The following is a 20,423-nucleotide window of genomic DNA, read 5'->3' as shown; positions in this document are numbered from 1 at the left end:
AAAGGCCCAGAGAGCCCCTTCCCAACAGTTATAATCAGTAGAGAATTCTACATCCATTTCTTACAGGGGAGCGGGTGGGCACCAAAAACTCCCTACCTCCAACTTACTTCCAATAACTTAAAGTCTCCATATTTGACATAGATTGTTTTGATGCCGTTAAATGCGAGCTCCAGTTCCTTTAAGGCTGGAAACGTGTGAAATGCCTCTAGATGGGGAGGAAAAAGAATCTGCAGCTTGTAAAGGATTAAGAGAAAGACATTAATAATGACCACTTACTGGGTTCCCACTGGGTTAGGCCAGACACTGTGTAAGGTGCTTCACATACATGGCCTCTAAATCTCTAAACAACCTGAAAAACATGGATTACTACTTCCATTCTATGGCTGAGAAAACTGAGACTCAGCCAGGCTGATTTTCTAGAAATGCAATTGCTGGTGAGTGGAAGAGCCAAGAATTGAATCTAAGCCTGCTCAACTGCAAAGCCCATTTTAAAGATTCTTTATTATTCCTGATTACAAAAGTTCAACATGTCTACCAAAAATAGTCAAACATCACAGAAAAATAAAAGTTCCCTTTAATACCAACACTCAGAGATAACTATTAGAAGATTCATGTACAGCACTTGACTTTTTCTTATGTACATACTAAAATACACACCACTTTTTATAAAAATGGAATCATACTATACATACTGTGTATACATACATACAGTACTGTGACTTCCTTCCTTTTTTCCCTTAACAGTATGACTTAAAGATTGTTCCAGGTCAAAACATACAGATCTGCTTAATGTCTTAATTATGTTCTATAGTACAGACATACATAAGTTTACTTATCAATTATCCTATTAATAGTCTTTAAGTTATGTGGATAAAAGGTAAGAAAACTACTCCCCCTCTGCGTGAGAATTGGACCTTGGATTTTCTAGCCCTGTTCCCCTAGTAACCTGAAACGAATGGTGTGGTAACTATGTTGCTAGGCAATATCACTTGTAAAAATGACCCCAGGTTGGCAAACTGCATCTGGACTATGAGAAACTATAAATGAATTATAAACACCTGAAGTGGGTACTACAACTTTGGTCTTCCCTGGGTGCTGTGACTCCTGTAATTATCTATGCCCTTTGCAGGAAATCTGGAAGCTATGCCTATGAAGTGTTACAAGGGCTGTTAGCTCCTGTGGGGAATGAGGTTTCTAAGCCAGGGTGGCTCTCGCATTTACCCGAATGACAGTCTTGCACCTGAGCTGATACTAGGGCTTAGGGGACACAGAGAATGGCTCACGGATGGCTGTGAGAACTACACTGAAGAGAAACTCTTGAAGCTGGTCTACGAGGGTACTATGTGGAATTACTTAGAGCCTTCTAAGTGAACCTGGTGTCGAGTGTATCCCATGATAGTCTTGTGAGTCAGAATGTTCAGTAGAGCCTAATAAAAAGACCACTTTGTGGGTATTTCAGGATGTTTACAATGAACACCCTTATATAAGTGTTTCTATAGAATAAATTTCTGGAAGTGTAACTACAGGCAATGACTATTTTAAATTTTAAGAGACATTGACAAATTACCTCAAAGATGTTGTACCAATTTATTATACTTCCTCTAGTTGAATGCAAGGGTATTCATTTCCCTACCAATGCTGTCTGTCATCAGTCCTTTCATTTTTGTCAATATTTGATAGGCAGAAAATAATATCTTGATGCTATTTTAATTATCAGTGAGGTTGAGCATTTTTCATATACCTATTGGCCTTTGTATTTCAAGCCCAAGGTCCTGACAGACCACACTATCTCCTAATAAGCAGGTACCTCATCATATGCTTCTTTCAAAACACCCCTCAAACTCGATACAACAAAACCGACTCATCCTATTTCCCCTCCGACCTGCCCCTCCTCTAGTGCACTCTGTCTCAGTGAATCCCCTTGGTTCCTCCCTCTCCCTACCTCCCCATCAGTTACCAAGTCCTGTAATTTCTACCTCCTCCTGAATCTCTCTCTCTCTAGCCTCTTCACCCCTCTTGCCACAGCCCTGGCTGAGAGCCTCATCAGGGCTAAAACTAAAACAATCTACCAGGTTTCCTGGATTCCATCTGTTCTTCTCTTATAATCCAACCTCCTCACAGCAGCCACTGAGCTTCTCTACTTAAAAGCCTTCCAAGGCTCTCTTTTGCCTGTAGGATTAAGTCGAAATCACTCAAGGTCCTTAATAATCTAGTCCCTGCCAACTTCTCTAGTCTCAATTCTCCCCCATATACATCTCTTGCAAGCATATTAATACAAAGCCTCTTCAGGCTCCCTGATCAGGCACTGCCTGCCATTCCACATTTGCTCCAGTGGCCTGAAACGCCTCCTTACTACCTTCTACTTCCTGAGACACTCCCATTTGTTTTTTGATCTCAGCTTAGATGTTCCTCTTCTCAGAAGTTCCTCCTGACATTCTGGCCTGGGTTGAAGTCCCACTTACATGCTTGCATAGCATTTCCTGATTCCCCTTATCATTGCTTTCACCGTATCCTGATCTAAGTGTCTCAGTCCGTCTCTCCCCACAAACCACCACCTCGCCAGAGCAGGAACTGGATGCACTCATTTCTAAAAGCCAAGCATTCACACAGTCCTAACACGCAGCAGGGGTCGCTGTGGACTTGCTGAACAACTAAGAAAGCTTTATGCTCCTATAGGAGCACTTACAGGCTTAAAAACATTTTTAAGCACCTACTTCCACTGACCCTGCAAGGTACACTGCAAGGGGAGGAAGGAAAGAAGGGAATTATCCCCATTTACAACACATAGAAAAGTAGCAGTTCACAGAGAAATGTTCTAAGTAGGTGGTGCTAGTGCTGGGCTGGACTTGAGGTCTGTGTGATCTCTAGCACCTAGCCTATTACACTCCAAAACAGAAACACCTGGACAATCATGGATGGCTGGACAGACAAATCCTAACACAAATGAATGGCTATGCTGGCCAAGAGGTGCAAGATAGTTTCAAGAAAGCAAAAGCTTACCTAGAGGCAGCAGGTTTTCTGAGGCATTGATATAAACCACAGAATGAAAATGCTTGAAGTCCTTTTCCTTAGCCTGTAGGAAGGTATTTCGGAAAAAACACAAGATTAGTTCTGTCTGGAAGCCTTGCTGGAGCTCCAGAGCCACAGTCAGAAGGAACAAAGACCTAAAGGGATGAGAGACTTTCTGAGCACAAGAGCAGCCACTTGTTGAGGGCTGTAAGGGCTTTCTGCTTCTTTTTTTCTATTATGAAATATTTCAAATGCACAGAAAAGTATCGTGAATGATACTCTGAAGACCCATGTAACCACTATCCAGTTTTAATAAATCTGAATATTTTGCTGTCTTTACTTCAAATTTCTTTTTTTTTTTTTTTTTTGAGACAGAGTCTCACTCTGTTGCCCAGGCTAGAGTGAGTGCCGTGGCGTCAGCCTAGCTCACAGCAACCTCAAACTCCTGGGCTCAAGCAATCCTCCTGTCTCAGCCTCCCGAGTAGCTGGGACTACAGGCATGCACCACCATGCCCGGCTAATTTTTTTCTATATATATTTTTAGCTGTCCATATAATTTCTTTCTATTTTTAGTAGAGATGGGGTCTCGCTCTTGCTCAGGCTGGTCTCGAACTCCTGAGCTCAAACGATCCGCCCACCTCGGCCTCCCAGAGTGCTAGGATTACAGGCGTGAGCCACCGCGCCCGGCCTGAAAATACCTTCAAATTTCTTTAAAGAAATAAAACATTACAGAGGGTGGACCACCACCATCAGTATCCCCCTCCCAGTATTCCTCCCTAAGCCCATAACAGCATCCTGAATTGGTGATTATTATTCCCATACCTGTTCTGTACTTGTATACATGTGTATTTATCAACCATTTATAGTTCTAATTTACATGTTTTAAAACTTTACATGAAATGCAATCATACTGTAGATATCATTCTGCAGCCTATCTTTTTACTCAGCATTGTTTTTGAGATTTACCTGTATTGATACAGATAGCTCTTTTGAAATTTGCTTATGTTGATAGATGTGGCTCTAGTTTATCCATTTTAATTCCTGAATAGTGTTCTACTGTTTGAATATATTACAAATTATCCATCTCCAGTTGATGGATGTCTATTTCCAAATTTTCATTATTACAACAATGATGCCACGAATATTCTTTTACATACCTCATCATAAGAGTTTCCCTAATGATATACCCTATCGAGTTGTGGAGAATGCACACTTTCAGCTTTATTAGATGATGCCACATTGCTCTCCAAAGTAGTTAAACCAATTTACAGTCCTATCTGCAATATATGACAAGACCTATTTCTTTAAATCCTTGCAAACATCGTTATAAACCTTCAATTGTTGCCAATCTGATGATTGTAAAATGGCATTGCATTTACATTTTCCTGATTACTTATGAGGTTAAATATTTTTTCCTATATTTATTTGCCTTTCAGGTTTCTCTTCTGTACATTAACATATTTATGTCTGTTGCCCATTATTCTACTCGGTAGTTTTTTTTTTTTCCTATTGTTTTGTGGGGGCTTTTTACATATTCTGAATCCTAATTCTTTTTGGTTATATTAATTGCTAATATCTTCTCCCAGTCTACAGCCTATCTTTTACCTTTGTTTATGGTTATCTTTTATTAAATAGATATTTCATAAACATTTTCCTTTATGGTTTAACCATAAAGCTAGCAAGTACCCACTCCACCCTTGCGTCTCAGCTAAGCTATCACCCTCTCCAGGGTGTGTTTCCGAGAGTAAGGCTGAGTTAGTGGCCCATCCTCTGAGCTAATACTCAGCACTCTCATGCTTCCCCCATTGACTATATTACCTAATCCTATCTATTAATATCTCCACAACCATCTGAGCCTGGTCTCCTTCTTCCCCACTGGGAAGGGCAGGGGCAGTGTCTGAGCCACCTCAGTACGTTTTGGTGGGTAGGCAGGTGGGTAAGTGAATAAGCGAAGAAAGAACAGACAGGACCCAATGGGGAGGACTGAGCTTTGGCCAGCTATATTGTAGCCCTCAAAAGTTGCATTGATAGAGACCCCTGAAATCTTCTTCTACTACTTCATCTCACCATTATATGTGAACTATATATTACAATCTCTGCCGATCTATGTGCTGGCCTAGAATGAAGGGCCTCTCACCTCAAGACGAATGAACTTCTACGGCTAACCTGTCTCCAAGTAACTCAGTTCTGAAAATATGAGTGCCAAATGAAGTGAAGTAGGACCCTGTTAGGGAGCAGTCTGCTCCACCACTAATTTGGCCATCCTGTGGCTCACAGTCCCTACTCCATGAGACTGGTTTATATGAGCAATCTCACTTGATATGCCATGGAAACCTATAAACCAAAAATATGCTATAATATCCTACATATACACTGGCTAATGGTAGGTCACAAATTTGGCTCCCAGCTGTCTATAAGCCGATGCAAAGAAGAATCATGATTCATTACATGAGTCACAGCATCAGTAAGTTAAGAACAAACCAGCTTCTCAGGAGAACGATTATCATTTCTAGCACTGAAACCTGAGAGATTTCTCTTGCAGGCTCTTGTGATTGGAACTCAGTGTTACACACGGATTATGCCCCAACAAAATTACATGGCAAATTCAAAACCAGTTTCATAAGACAATTTCCTTTAATTCACCTCAAATAAGACAAGGGCAATACCAAATTTATGGCAAGAGTTTGTGTCTGAATATTGTTTCTACCTAGTAAGTCCTTATCTGTCCCACAACCCTTGCCATTCTCCTTCCATATGACCAGATTTCCAGTCCCTAGAGGCTCTGGAGGTGCAACAGACAAACCAGAAGAGCCAGTAGCCACTTGAGGTTTGGCTCATCCCAATCACATCTTTGCTGGCTGGCCTCACCTTGGAGAACTTCAGGCCACACACATTAATGTTGCACAGGTCTGATGGCTTCTTTACACGGTGGTGCTTCAGCTGGAACAGAGGACAGAGAGTCAGCTCTCAAGGCCCTGACACAATTTAATTAACTAATCTATTTTTGTTTGGTTTTTCTCTTATTGGATAATCTCATACAGCTTTCATAATTGTGTTTGCTTATTCATTCATTATTCAACCATTCACTCGCCAAATATTTACCTTGCACTACTTTGGCCATACACTGTGCTAAATACATTAACAAACTTTCTTCTAATACTAATTTAACCCTTTGAAATAAGATTATCTCCCTTTCTTTAATGAGAAAAACAAGGTTAAAAGAGGTAATTTGCCTTGCCTAAGGTCCCACTCTAGTTAACTGATAGATCTATGATTTGAATCTAAATCTATAATCACTAAATGCTATGCTCTTTTGACTACCATATATTGCCCCACATCATGAAAAAGTTAGAAGCAAATGTTAGCTTTGGAGCTTTTATTTATGTTTAGTCAAATCTCATTCCTTTTTTCCGTTAATCATTTATTTATGATACCTGTTATGTTTAGGCACTGAACTAGGCATTGAGAAGACAATGAAATAAAAGCAGAAACATTCCATACCTTCGTAGAGCTTACAATCTCATGGGAAACCAAGTAGCAAGCAAGTATTTATAAATGTGATAAATATTTTAAAGGAGAAATTCAAGGTGCTATGAGAGATAATAACAGGAGGTCCTAACCTCAGTCTGAAAACGAGGAAATACTTACTTGAGGCAGTATAATATTTCAGCTGAGACCTAAGAGCTGAATAGAAGCTCAAGAAAATGGATGGTAGAGATTTGAAGGCTACCAAGGCAAGAAGAAGCAAGGTTCTTTTAAGAAGATGAAAAACAAGATAAGATTAGAGAGGCAGTCATTAGATCGTATGGGTCCACATTGGCTCTGTGAAGGAGCATGGATTTTATCCTACAACCAATAGAAATAGAAATCTGTCAGAGATTTTTTTGGCAGGGAGCTGATAGTAATTTTATAGAAATTGTTATGGCTGATATACATAGATGTATCAGAGTACATCATGTAGATGAGAAGACAGGATAGGAAGGGAAGAGAACAATGTACCAGACATTGTTAATTACCTTCCCAATACCACTTCTCTACTTTTTCCCTGTTAGAGAACACCAATGTTATTCACATTTCTCTGAGTGGACATGTTTTTAAGCCCTAGCTCCAAGGGGTAAGTCTTGACCTGTTTAAACCAATCACTGGGTCTTATTCCCCTAACCAATCACCGTTTGGGCATGTGATATAGGTCTGTCTGGACAATGAGACACTGGTTGCTGGGAGTGAGGGTGAGGGGCTAGTTTTGGAAAGCTTTTTCTTACTTCTAAGAATAGACATAAGACAGTGACAATTCCTTCTCCACCTCTGGATGTTTTCTTCTATGTGTGATGATCAGAATTGCTGCAGCCGTCTCGGATAATGAAAGCAATCAGCCCAAGAGGACAAGTCAACATGCTGAGGATGGCAGAGCAGAAAGATGGAAGGAACCTGGACCTTGGAAGGTGTCATTAAATCAGTAAACTAACCTACCTTCAACAATGCCTCTGCCTTCTTTTTATGTGAAATAAAAGCATCCAACTTGTTTCAAACTAGTTAGAAAGTTTCTGGATTAGTACAATAAGAGAAGATGGTGGCTCAGACAAGGATGGTGGCAGTAGAGATGAGAAGATAAATTTGACAACTATTTAATAAAAGTGCCAGTGCTTGGTAAAAGTGGGGGTGGGGATGGGGAGGGAGAGATAAGTGTCAAGGATAACCCCAGGTTACTGGCTTGGTTACTGGGTACATAGTAGTGCTAATATAGAAACTGTATTGTAAATTCTGGAAAAGAGGTATGTTTTGGGACTTGGAGTAGGCGGATTGGGGAAGTAGTTCAGTATGAGGTCCTAGTGAAACACTGAAGTAGAATTATTTGATAGGCAGAGTGGATACCCTTTTACTTTGAAAAACTTCCTTCTTGTTTCTGCCATCTAAAGTGGCAACACGGGTAACAAGTGATCTTGATTAAATGTGGAGATATGTATGCGTTTGAAAACAAAGGAAAATAAGATCACTATGGAAAGTGTTTCTGATCTCCTCAGTGTTGCTGTTTTAGTCCTCCTCATCCCCACTGAGAAGTGGACATATTAATACTAATGAAACAAATTCCATAGGACTCTGAAAAAAAGCTTATACTACCCTGTTGAGATGAGATGAAACCAACAAGGTTCTCTTTCAGCATCTCATTTATGCAGACACTCATCTCTTGGGAATGATAAGCAGAATCTGGGAACGAAGTAGACTGCCAGAGAGTTCTTCTTAGGGAGCTATGAGAACTGGACTACACATTAATATTGATTTATAAAATGTGTCCTTCCTTGCAAAGCCACTGAGGCATTGCACAGAGTAGATGTGAAATTACCTGGCTGGGCTCCAACACATCCACCCCAGTCTTCTTTATAAAGCCTGCCCCAGGCACTAGGTAATATCTGGTCATCTCCTCCGGCTTTCAGCTAGATACTAAAGCCAGAAGGCAAAGCCTGTGGGAGAACAGGACCTCCCCAATCCCACTTGATCCTGGAGAGATTGCCCCATAGCAGAGCGGAGCAGGAATCTCTCTGTCCTACTAGGTGCCAGAATGGGATTTTCAATTGACTGCTCCTCTGACCTGCTCCTTTGCTTCTCCAACTCAATTAAGAGTTTTTTTTATCTCATATAGTATAAAGGTACAGGCTTTGGAGTCAGTAGACCAGAGTTCTAATCCTGGCCCAGCCAATTACTAGCTGTGGAACCTTGGCCAAGGCAAATTACCCCTTAGGGCCTCAGTTTTCCTATCTGCCCAATGGCAACAATATGAAAGGGATGACAATAGCTGTCTCACATGGTGGGTGTAAAGAAAGCTTTAGATGTAAAGAAAGTTTTGAGTCCCTTCATTACCTGGCTGTACTCAATTTGCCAATATCACTCTAATAGTTTGGAGTGGGTTGGGGATAGTTGTGCCAAAGCAGGGCAAGTCCTTTCTCCCACCCCAGCTGATGCTGTCAGCCACTCCAGGTGCATTTACTCTCACCAGAAAAGTCCGGTCCAGGATGTATCCAGATAGGTCCACTTTGTTGTCCCGCCGAGATGCCTTCTTCCCCTCAACCTCAAAAGAAATCTTCTTCTGGCTTTCCTGACCTTCAGCTGGTGCCCCAATCACACCCTTGGGCTTCTTCTTGGGGTTACCTTTCCGAGTCACTAACCAGTATCCTCGGCCTGTTGAGAAGATGAGAACAGTGAAAAGGGGAAAACCTTCTCCAAAGCCACAATTACAGCATATTTATCTCTAATACTAAAACCAAAAATAGCTCCCAATTACGTACTATGCACCAGATACTGCACTGCTGCTGGGGGTTGGGATGTCTACATATAGATCTCATTTAATTGGCCCCCAACTCCAATGAAGGACATGTTACTATCTCCATTTTATGGATGAAAAAGCTTCAACTAAAAGAGGTGGAATGACTTGCCCAATTCCGTCTTTCACATTTATTTTTAAAACTAGTCAAGTGCAGTAGTGAGAAGGGGGGAAAGTAGTAGAACAAGGAGTTCAATCTGTAACTGACTATGTACAATCAATTGAGATAACTCACTACATTTGGACCACCCCCATCTCTCACATTTTTATCTCTAAACTCTATTGTTCCTTCAAAACCGAAGATCAAGTATTTCTGTTCTGTGAAGTCTTCCCTTATCCCTCTCAATAGAGCTGATCACTCTTTTCCTGTGCCAGCTACTCCCACATTGGTCATCTCTTGGATCAAGCCCAATGTGTGACCTCAACTCAAGGGGTTCCATCTTCTCAGACCTCCATCATTATAGAGAAAAGGTTGTGTCAGGAATTCAGAATAAGAAAATGATAGGATAGTTGGCATTAAAAAATAACAAACTAAGGCCGGGCGCAGTGGCTCACGCCTGTAATCCTAGCACTCTGGGAGGCCGAGGCGGGTGGATCGCTCAGGAGTTTGAGACCAGCCTGAGCAAGAGCGAGACCCCGTCTCTACTAAAAATAGAAAGAAATGATCTGGCCAACTAAAATATATATAGAAAAAATTAGCTGGGCATGGTGGCGCATGCCTATAGTCCCAGCTACTCGAGAGGCTGAGGCGGTAGGATCGCTTAAGCCCAGGAGTTTGAGGTTGCTGTGAGCTAGGCTGACGCCACGGCACTCATTCTAGCCCGGGCAACAGAGCAAGACTCTGTCTCAAAAAAACAAACAAACAAACAAAAAAACTAATAATCATGTTCACTGTAGAAAGAATTAAAAACTGTATGTAACCAAGAAGAATATGAGGTTTACTAGTAAGCCCACCTAACAAAAATCATGACAACATTCTGGAATTTGTTTTCTCTTGCATCAGTAATTTACTGCATGGCATTCGTTAAAATCAGCAATTATTTTATTTGTTCAGTTATTCATTGTCTGTCTCCAGCTTTAGAGTAGAAGCTCCATAAAGGGCAGAGACTGATTTATTCACCTCAGTATTCCCAAGGCCTGTATAGAGTTTATCACATTGTGACTGTTACTGAATGAACTGAGCCATAGCCCTGCCCACACAACCATCTGTTCAGATCTTTACTGAGTATCTACTTTGTGTAGGAACTGGAACTACGGGAATGAATAAGACAGAAACCCCAACCCAAAGGAGTCATAATGTAATAATATATACTATCATATAATAATATAAGGAGTTCTGTGGAAGCCCAGAGAAGGAAGTTACTAGCCTAGGACATAATCTGGATCTAGTAAGTGGAAAGGAGTTCACTAGATAGACTGAAAAACCAGGCAGCCTGGGAAGAGGGAAGAGCATAATACCCAGGGTATGAAAAAGACCAGGACTACAGCTGTGGGAACCAGCTTGGTGCCTCTAACCACTGCCTCTCTCTGGCACAGCCCACTATCCCTGCTTCAGGAGCTTGCCCTGGCTCACCTGACCACTGCCGCCAATCCTGCTTCTTGGATGCAGTTCCTGCCCTATGTCCCATGTGAGCCATTTCCCATTCCCACTTTGGCCTGACACTCCAGGGACCCCATTCCCAAGGCTGCCCCCATCCAAGGGGCTTTGGTTCTCCTTTACCCTATCCTCATATCCCTGACTCTGGAGACTCCAGTTTGAGTTGGTGCCAAAACCCCCAACATGGCCATGAAGGCAGGCCCAGGATGCGTCATGAGATCAGCATGAGGGAAACCAGATGAGGCTGGAGACATCAGCAGAGTCAGATCATAAAAGGTCCTGAGGACCAGAATAAGGAGCTTGGGTTTTAGAGGGGTAGGCTTTTAGCAGGAAGGGGGATCCATGGGGAGGTGGGGTTTTTCCAAAATTTTTCATTTTAAAATAATTTGAGACTTTCAGAAAAGTTGCAAAAATAGTACACAGTTTCCATATAGCCTTCATTCAGTTTCCCTAATGTTAACATTTTATATAACCTTAATACAACTATTGAAACCATGAAATTAACACTGGTATAATATTAGTAAGTAATCTACAGCCCTTCTTTACATTTTGCTGGTTTTCTCACTAATGTCCTCATTCTATTTCAGGATCCAATCTAGGATCTCCCTCTGCATTTAGTTATCATGTCTTCCTAGTTTCCTCTAATCTGTGACAGTTCCTCAGTCTTTTTCTTGTGTGACCCTGACACTTTTGAAGAATGCTGGTCAATTATTTTGTAAAATGTCTAACAATCTGGATTTGTTTGATGCTTTCCCATGCTTAGATTAAGGCTTTGCACTTTACCAAAGCTACCACAGAAGTGGTGCTGTGCCTTTCTTAGAGTGTCATATTGGGGGGCTGTTAAGTTACTGTGCCTTGTTACTGGTGATGTTAATTTTGATCACTCAGTTCGGGTGGTGTCTGCTTGGTTTCTCTAACGAGAAGTTACTATCTTTCCCTTTGTAATTAATAATTATACTTTGAGACCATGGAAATATCCTGTTTGTTATCACACTTTCACCCACTTATTCCACATCTGTGATGGTTAATTTTATCCATCACCTTTGCTAAGCTATAACATGCAGTTATTCAATCAAACAATAATCTGGATGTTGCTGTGATGGTATTTTGTAGAAGTGATCAATATCTACAATCAGTTTATGTTAACTAATGCTTATGTGGGTGGTTTTGCTAATGTGGGTGGCCCTTACCCAATGAGTTGAAAACTGAGGTTTCCTGAAGAAAAAATTTTACCTCAACACTGCAGCATCAGCTTCTCCCCAAGGGTTTCCAGCCTACCAGCCTGACCTACAAATTTCAGACTTGCCAGCCCCCACAATCACATAAGCCAAGTCCTTAAAAAAAAAACAAAAAAAAAAAACCATCTCTTACTACTCCTGTTACTCTGAAGAATTCTGATTGATTCAACATCCATGCATTCTTACCTGCAAAAATTATTACTGTGACGTCTGAATGGTGATTTTCTATTTCCCTCATCCCTTCTACATTTTTTAATTGGAATTCTACCATAAGAAAGAGCTGTTCCTTCTCCCTCGCTTATTCAAATACTTATTTATATCAGTATGGATTCATGGATATTTATTTATTTTATGGTTTACAACCCAATTCTACCATTAATTTATTTCATTGCTCAAATTGTCCCAGCTTTGGCCATTGGGAGCTCCTTCAAGTTGGCTCCTATGTCCTTTCAACATGGACATCATTTTTCTGAGCACTTCTTTACTTTTTGGCACCACAAGATGTTTTAGGATCAACTTATGTTTTTCCTGTCCCAGCCTTGGAAACAACTATTTTTCCAAGGAGCCCATGCTCCTTTCATTTGGGAATGGCACCAAGTATGGTCTTTGATACAGAGGTGTCATTGTTGTCAGTGGAACACGAAATATATGTACACTAACACATACAGATACACACATCTGTATTTATTTCTGTATCTATTCGTTTATGTGTGTATATGTGTGTGCAAGAGAGAGGAAAAACCATGAGTTCATACTGATAGCTCCACTGGATGGTGTTGGACAGGTAGGTGGCCAGGGAAGTTCTCTATGTGAAAAATGAAATAATTCTAGAGAAGTGGGGAGGACAGACAGAAGGAGAAGGTTCTTCCAATACTGCATGTATAAAGTGACCAACAAGTCACAACATCTAGTGTAAACAAGGTATACCTCTCCCTTGCCCTACCTTTTCAAAGCAACAAATCCAAACCAGAGAACTCATACTTCCAGATAGTGTTCCATCTATAGGGCTCTGCTCAGTATTATGAGGAGTCCCTGCTCCAGGGGAGTTTTTAAATAGACAAATATTTGAAAAACTACTTAGCAGAGTTGAGTTTAAGCCATTTAATATAAGAGATTGACAGGCTATGCTACTCATCAAATAAGAGACACATAAGAAGACACCTCACAAGAGAGGAAGGGAGCTGAATACTAGGGTCGACAGACACGACTTACCGGAAAAAGGAGAAGAGCTAGGCTTTGTGGAATGAGAAGTTTGGCTAACTAGAATGAGGGCAGGAACATTCAGAGAAAATAAAAAAGCTATGTAAAGAGAGAGGCCAGGTGCATGCCTGTAATTCTAGCTGTTTGGGAGGCTGAAGTGGGAAGATCACTTAAGCCCAGGAGTTCAAGGCTACAGTGAGCTATGATTGCACCACTGCACTCCAGCCTGGGCGACATAGCAAGACTCTCATCTCTTATTAATTAAAAAAAAAAAAAAAGAGCACTGTGGAATAGGGCATAAATAAAGGAATGGGGCTGTAGCAGAGGATTAGGGCAGGTTAGACTTTGAATGACACAGAATGACAGATAAAGGAGTCAGCAATGAGAAGTCACTGAACAGAAGGAGGCACTATGGTTAAATGTGCACTTTAGCAGTCCCACTGAGGCTACAGGAGATAAATTGGAGGGGTAGAATTGAGTGGGTCAAGGAACAGTAGTGAAGGGGCTGGAGAGGAAGACACAGATGTGAGAAACAGTCTAAGGCAGGAGCTGGGTGTGGGGAAAAGGTACCAATTTGAGAAGTCTCCTGACCTTCCTCTGGCATCCGAAGCAGACTTTTGGCTGGAAAACAGTTGCTCAGGTAAGGCTTCCCATCATCCAGCTTGTAGATTCCTGAGTAGGCCATCTCCCTGAGAGCCATGCAAGGAAAGCGAGGAAGCAGAAGAGTGAGAAGGTACAGTGAAGCTGTCTCATCCCATCGCAGCTTGTGAGCCCAACAGGACCACCACACCCAGCACACACCCTGCCTCTGAGGCCCTAGAGGCCCGCTGCCCTGCTTCAGAAATGGGCTGGCTGCTTAAATGAAGAGAGCGACAAGGCCCTGGGTTTTTCCATTCAAATCAATCCTAACTCAATGGAACTCTAGAAAGAGCATTACCTGTGGGCTCAGATAGATCTCGTCTGAATCCTGGCTCTATTGTTTCTCATTCTAATGACTGGGAAAGTTACTCTACTCCTCTGAGCCTCAGCTTCCTCACCTGTAAAATGGGGGTGATAATACATACCTTAATAGACAGATGACAGGATCAAGTGAGAAAGGCAGTACTTGGCACATATTAAGTACATACTAAAAGTTTTAACAGTTCAGAGAAGAGACGGCTCACATCTTAGAGAAGATGATATGCAAATAATGAAATATGAACTGGATAAATAGAATTTGAGGGATGAATTGAGTTTTTAGATAGACCTGATATCAGCTAATAGAGAGAGCTGGTATCACCTGGTATTGCTGATAGAAGGATAAGCATTCCAAACAACAAGGGCCACAGGACTGAGGGCATGGCTGCACACAGTAAAGAAACAACCTGCCCCAGGAAGGGGAAGCATGTGTGTTCAGGAGTCTTGGACAATAAGGATGGACAGGAAGGATGGTGCCTGCTCTTCAAGGGCCTCTGGTGCCAGGCTAGGAGCTCAAGCTTCATCTTGTAGGTGACCAGGAGCCATGGACAATTTCTGAGCTGGGTACAGCCATGATCCAAGCTGTGCTTTATAAAGAGAGGTCTGACAAATACAGCATGAGATGAAAGTGGCTGCTGGCAACTGGGATTGCAGTTAGGGGAGTATTGTAGCAGCCCAGGAGAGAGATGATGAGGGTTCTTGTTAGTAAACTGAAGAATTAAAGACAGATAGAAAGAAAAAAAGAAGGAAGGAAAGAAGGGATGGAGGGAGAGATAAGAAAAAGAGGAGTGAAACTGATTGGAAACATGAGCACTTAATGTGTGGACAAAGGAGGAGAAGCCCCTGGAGCTTTCAGAAAGGAATTTTAGAGCAGAACTGGGGGGTGGAGGGTGAGCAGAAAGCTGTCAGGTAAGCCTAGGGAAGAGAAAGCTATGTGAAAGAGGGAGAGAGAAGTCAAAAAGTCAGGCGAGGTGACGACTAAAAATAGGCCATGAGGAGGTAGGAGGTCAGTTTCAGGGGAAGAGTAGAGTTAAGGCCAGACTTTGAGTATAGATGAGTGACTGGAAGGTGAGGACATACAAAAAGTGAATGTAAGCATGTTTTTCAAGATTGGCTCTGAAAGGGAGGAGAAAAGCAAGACAGCTGGGAGAAGGAAGATAAAGTCAAGAGATGTGTGAACACCAGGGCTGGGACAGGGGAAGGTAAGCAAGGTCCCTAAGGAAAACCTAAGGGGACACGTGCTCTCTCTCAGAATTGTACAAATGCAGTGTTAGCACTTGCCTCCACCTGAGTGGACAGAGTCACTCCAGAATATGGACTCTGGAAAGCCACTGTGTGGGTTCGAATCCTAGCTCCACCACTTGCTAGCTTTGTAGTCTTGAGCAAGTTACTTAGCTTTTCTATACCTTGATTTTTCCTCTGTGAAATGTGGACAATGAGTGCATCTACTTCATAGGGCAGTTTTGATGATCAAATGAGACAATGCTTCTGAAAGGACTTAGTATCTGGCACGTGGCTAATTCATGTTGCTCATTCTCTATTACTATCCTTATTAAGAGGATGAGAAAGGCTTGACTACATCTATTGACCGGGAGAAAGGAGCCAGTCAAGGAGGAAAGGCTGAGAATATAGGAGAAAGGTGGGCAGAACTACAGAGTCATCCCTAAAGAGCCAGGACGACGGGCACCCAGTGCCCAGGGGAAGGGTTCTCTCACTGAGGGGGTTGGAGGGCAGGCTCCCTCAGGGACAGTGTGATGGGGAAGAGGTTTCAAATATCTTGAGTGTCCCATTTCCGTGACACCTAAAGAATAAAAAGAACACAAAAGAAATAACCTTCCACTTCCTATCTGCTGTCAAGTGGCTCTCAGAGACTCTCCAATACCAATTTACAGTGAGTCACAGATTTCCTTAGGCAGGCAGGGGTGTGTGTGTGCGAGCATGTGCTCACACCCATACATGCACCTGTGTACATGCACAAAAGTTGGAAAGGGGCCAGGAGCAGTGGCTCGTGCCTGTAATCCCAGCATTTTGGGAGGCCAAGACAGGAGTTTGACACCAGCCTAGGCAACATAGCGAGACCTTGTCTCTACAAAAAATAAAAAATTTAGCTGGTGCACTGGCACAGGCCTGTAGTCCCAGCTACTCAGGAGGCTCAGGCAGGAGGATTGCTTGAGCCTAGGAGTTGGAGGCTGGAGTGAGCTATGATAATGCCACCATATTCTAGCCTGGGTGACAGAGTGAGACTTTGTCTCAAAAAATATATAGAAGGAGAATATGGTTCTGATTCTAGGGTCTGACTCAGGCTTTTCTTCATCAAATTGTTATTCTCTTCAGGGAGCCAAACACATAAATAATTCCTCAAGGGAGCAGATAATCTCAACTGTACTTATCATTTGTCATTGAAGGATTGTGAAGTTAAAGAATTTGCTGGGATAAAATATATATATATATATATATATATATATATATATATATAACTCTTTACCATAGTCTGATGTCAAACTTTGCAAAAACCTACATTTTAGCCAGGAGGTACAAACACAAATGGTCATAGGAGTTGGGCAGGCCATGTGAGTGAGTGAAGAAAGCTGGATGAGAGAGAGGAGAGAGTGGGAAGGGGAGCGTGAGAGTGTGTGTGAATGTGCACATGCTCACAGAGGTGGCCACTATTTAGTTTTCACCAGTTGCTGCCTAAGTCAGTGTTGCTAGATTGTCCCATTTTTTTCATAAGAAGTCTGCCTTATATATGAAATCTCCTGATTATTTGAGTGTCAGCAACTAATCTGCCACTTTAAAACAGTGTGCAGGCCAAACTAAACATACCTGGGAACCAGGATCGACTCCAGGCTACCAGTTTGTTTTTTCTGATTGATATTCTTTTATTTTCATGGTGTAGGAATTTAACAATAAGTCCCATTCAATAAAATAAACTCCTATTACTTGGATTTTCAAATTTAATAACAAATATTTCCTTTTGTCTTAAAAATGCATAGTTGGGTACTACCCAATGCAACCTGAATGTCATCCTACATGCAGCTCCTCTTTGTCTCATACATCTAATTGGTCACTGAGCCATGACAATTCCACCTCAGAAACACTGTTCCAACAGTCTACTTTTCCCCATCTCCACTGCTTTCATCAATATTTCATCATCTCCCTCCTAGAATACTGCAACAGTCTTCTGACTGCGTTCCCCCTAAGCATGAAGGCCAGATGCCTGAGCCTGGTCTTCAAAGTCCTTGGGGGCCAATATCCTAATCTTTGCAGCTCCAGTCAGTCCTGCCCATTCAGGCCCATGGAGTCATTTTCTATTCCCAAAACAGACCATTCACATGGAGTCTTCCCTGTCTTTGGTCTTGGTGTTTGTTCAGCTTTAAAATACACTTCTCTATCTTGTTCATCTGGTTGATCTCATCCTTTAAGATTCAGCTCCACTGCCACCTCAAGGATCTAAGTTTCTTAAATCTTGAGCTCTTAGAATTTCTATTTTTTTTTTAATCTTTTTTTTTTTTTTTTTTTTTTTGAGACAGAGTCTTACTCTGTTGCCCAGGCTAGAGTGCCGTGGCATCAGCCTAGCTCACAGCAACCTTAAACTCCTGGGCTCCAGCAATCCTCCTGCCTCAGCCTCCTGAGTAGCTGGGACTACAAGCATGCGCCACTATGCCTGGCTAATTTTTTCTATATATATTTTTAGTTGTCCGTATAATTTCTTTCTATCTTTAGTAGAGACAGGGTCTCACTCTTGCTCAGGCTGGTCTCGAACTCCTGAGCTCAAACAATCCACCCGCCTTCGGCCTCCCAGAGTGCTAGGATTATAGGCATGAGCCACTGCGCCCAGCCTAGAATTTCTCGTTAAAGTGATCTAGCCATCCCCAAATCTTCTTTGGGACAGCTTCAGACAATTTGCAGTGGCAGAGATTTGGGGAACTGCAAGCCCCTGGCTGGGGGAAGGGAAGCCATACAAAGAATGTGGGACCACAACATGGAGGGTCTAGGAAGAGTTCAGTAAAAGGAATGAACTCCTTTGGAAGCTGGGATCGAGGTGTTCTGAGAGAAATTTTCCCAGAAGTGATAAATATTCACTCTATGAATATAAAGTGATACAGTAGGAAGGGAAACAATTTCGGAAATGGGAAGCTTATGCTTGAGTCTAGTTTCTACTACTAAGCTGAGTGACCTTGGACAAATAACTTTACCTCTATATGTCTCAGATTTATCACATATAAAATGCGGATAAAAATTCTGTGCCTTGGAGAATTGTGGTAAGAATTAAATGAGGTAATGGATAGAACAGATAGAAAAAAATCATCTTTCTATACCCCATCTAAATACCACCCCTTCCACAAAGCCTTTGCTGAACCTTCGAGTGGAAATAATTGCTGCTTTTGCTAAGCCCTGGAATCTTTCTTCTGTATCTCTTTCACAGCCTGAGTCTTTTCTACCTCATAATATTATTAACTATATGAGGGGGCTCCTTCAATGGACTATGAATCTCCAAGTCTAGAAACACATCTAATTCCCTCTCTTGTACCCTTGGGACTTAGCTCATAGGAAATACCCAACAGACACATGTGAGCCAAATGAAAGATATGATAGAACTCCTAGGACCCAAGGTAGGTGGGTTTGTGTACATCAGATATACATGCATATATATATATATATATATATATATCCCTAATTCGACTTTCAACTCCTCCAGGGGAAGGACAGTATCTACGGTATTCATCAATTTATTCCAAACACAGTATCTAGCACATAACAAATTCCATAAATATCTGTGGAATAAATGGATGAGTGAATGAATGTTGGTATCTCCTTTGGTCCAACACCGGGCACTATGAATTCCTGGTTCCTCACCATCCCTGCAAAGGGTTGGAGGCCCTTCTAATGTGTTCCTATAATACCCAATACTTCTCCTAGTATAGTACTTATCACTTTATTATAACTGTTTGCTTCCCTCACCAACTTCCCACCTGCTATGGGGCCTATGATTACCTTACTTACTTATGTAATCCCAGTACCTAGCATAGAGCCTAGGACTCACTAAAAACATGTTGGGAAGATTAATGGATAGGGGACAAACTTATATTCAGACAATACGTCTTTTAGGAGATCTCTCTTATAATCAATCATACCTCTCTGCTAGATAGGTAAATGAAGGAATGAATGAGTAAATTGCTGCTGGGAAATGTTAGAGATGATGACTGTTGGAGAAGCCTCCAGTAACTTACAGAGTAGGGACACCTGGCTTTAGGTCTGCAGAGTACTTACTTGATCTTTGATTTTGGGAATGGCCCCTTGACTTCCTTTTTCTTTTGTTTCTTCACCTGTAAAATAGATATTATATTCCTTCTTAGCATGCCATTCAGAGCTCTTAACTTTCTTATTAATTATATTCTACTGTAAGCTTTCTGCTCCAAAATTTGCCTTGGAGTCTAGAAAAAAACCACAGGACTAAAGATCCAAGAAACAGATATAGATGTAGAGATAGAAATGAGATACAGATGGGAAGGTGGTACAGGAGAATAATCTTGTGAAAATGAGGTACAGCTGCAGTGCTTAAATAAGATGCACAGAGCACAAATCTAAAAGGAAGGGGTTGCTTACATAATCATTTACACAAAATAAATTTCTGCAGGATAAAAATGTCAAAGACAAAATTGAAAGATAAGAGTCTGGGAAAAGATATTTGCTATGCATATAACACAAAGGATGAATCAGACTCAGGCTTGTAGGGGGGCATACACACCTGAACACAGTTAACCATAGAAATTCCAGTTCTCTACAAGGACTATTAGGTGAGCAGGTGTGGATCTACAACTAATGGGCCAAAAAGCACATAAACCCAAGGTTACATTATCTAGAAAGAAACTCTAAGAGAAGTATAAAGTTTATATGGTGGAATAAAAAAAAGTACAAGTTCCAGACATATAGGCTGCCTGGCTGGTTAGCTTCAGCTACTTTTGGTCTTCATTTCAAACTTGAGGCAGCTAATGCCAATCTGACTGTAGTGCCTCCTAGCTCCAACACGCACGCACACTCTTTCTTTCTCTCTCTCTCTCTCACACATGTAGTAAGGTTCCTCATCTGCATATATTTGCTTGTT

At 41.6% G+C, this 20,423-nt stretch overlaps 1 protein-coding gene across 1 annotated transcript in view; it reads right to left on the bottom strand.

The window, feature by feature from the left end:
• XRRA1 (X-ray radiation resistance associated 1) overlaps positions 1 to 19,647 on the bottom strand; it is a 77,036-nt gene extending 57,389 nt beyond the window's left edge. Inside the window, exons 1-6 of the mRNA XM_069469246.1 lie at positions 19,589 to 19,647; positions 13,952 to 14,049; positions 8,999 to 9,183; positions 5,878 to 5,949; positions 3,001 to 3,073; positions 108 to 205 (exon numbers count right to left, since the gene is read on the bottom strand). Coding sequence (XP_069325347.1) covers positions 108 to 205; positions 3,001 to 3,073; positions 5,878 to 5,949; positions 8,999 to 9,183; positions 13,952 to 14,045 — 522 coding nt within the window. The 5' untranslated portion in view covers positions 14,046 to 14,049; positions 19,589 to 19,647. The remainder of the gene's footprint in view (positions 1 to 107; positions 206 to 3,000; positions 3,074 to 5,877; positions 5,950 to 8,998; positions 9,184 to 13,951; positions 14,050 to 19,588) is intronic.
• Positions 19,648 to 20,423: the final 776 nt, after the last annotated feature.

The sequence above is a fragment of the Eulemur rufifrons genome, chromosome 6, assembly GCF_041146395.1.
Source record: "Eulemur rufifrons isolate Redbay chromosome 6, OSU_ERuf_1, whole genome shotgun sequence".
NCBI lineage: Eukaryota > Metazoa > Chordata > Mammalia > Primates > Lemuridae > Eulemur > Eulemur rufifrons.
The sequence above is the reverse complement of the archived record's forward strand: the minus strand, read 5'-3'. Positions and strand labels throughout refer to the sequence as shown.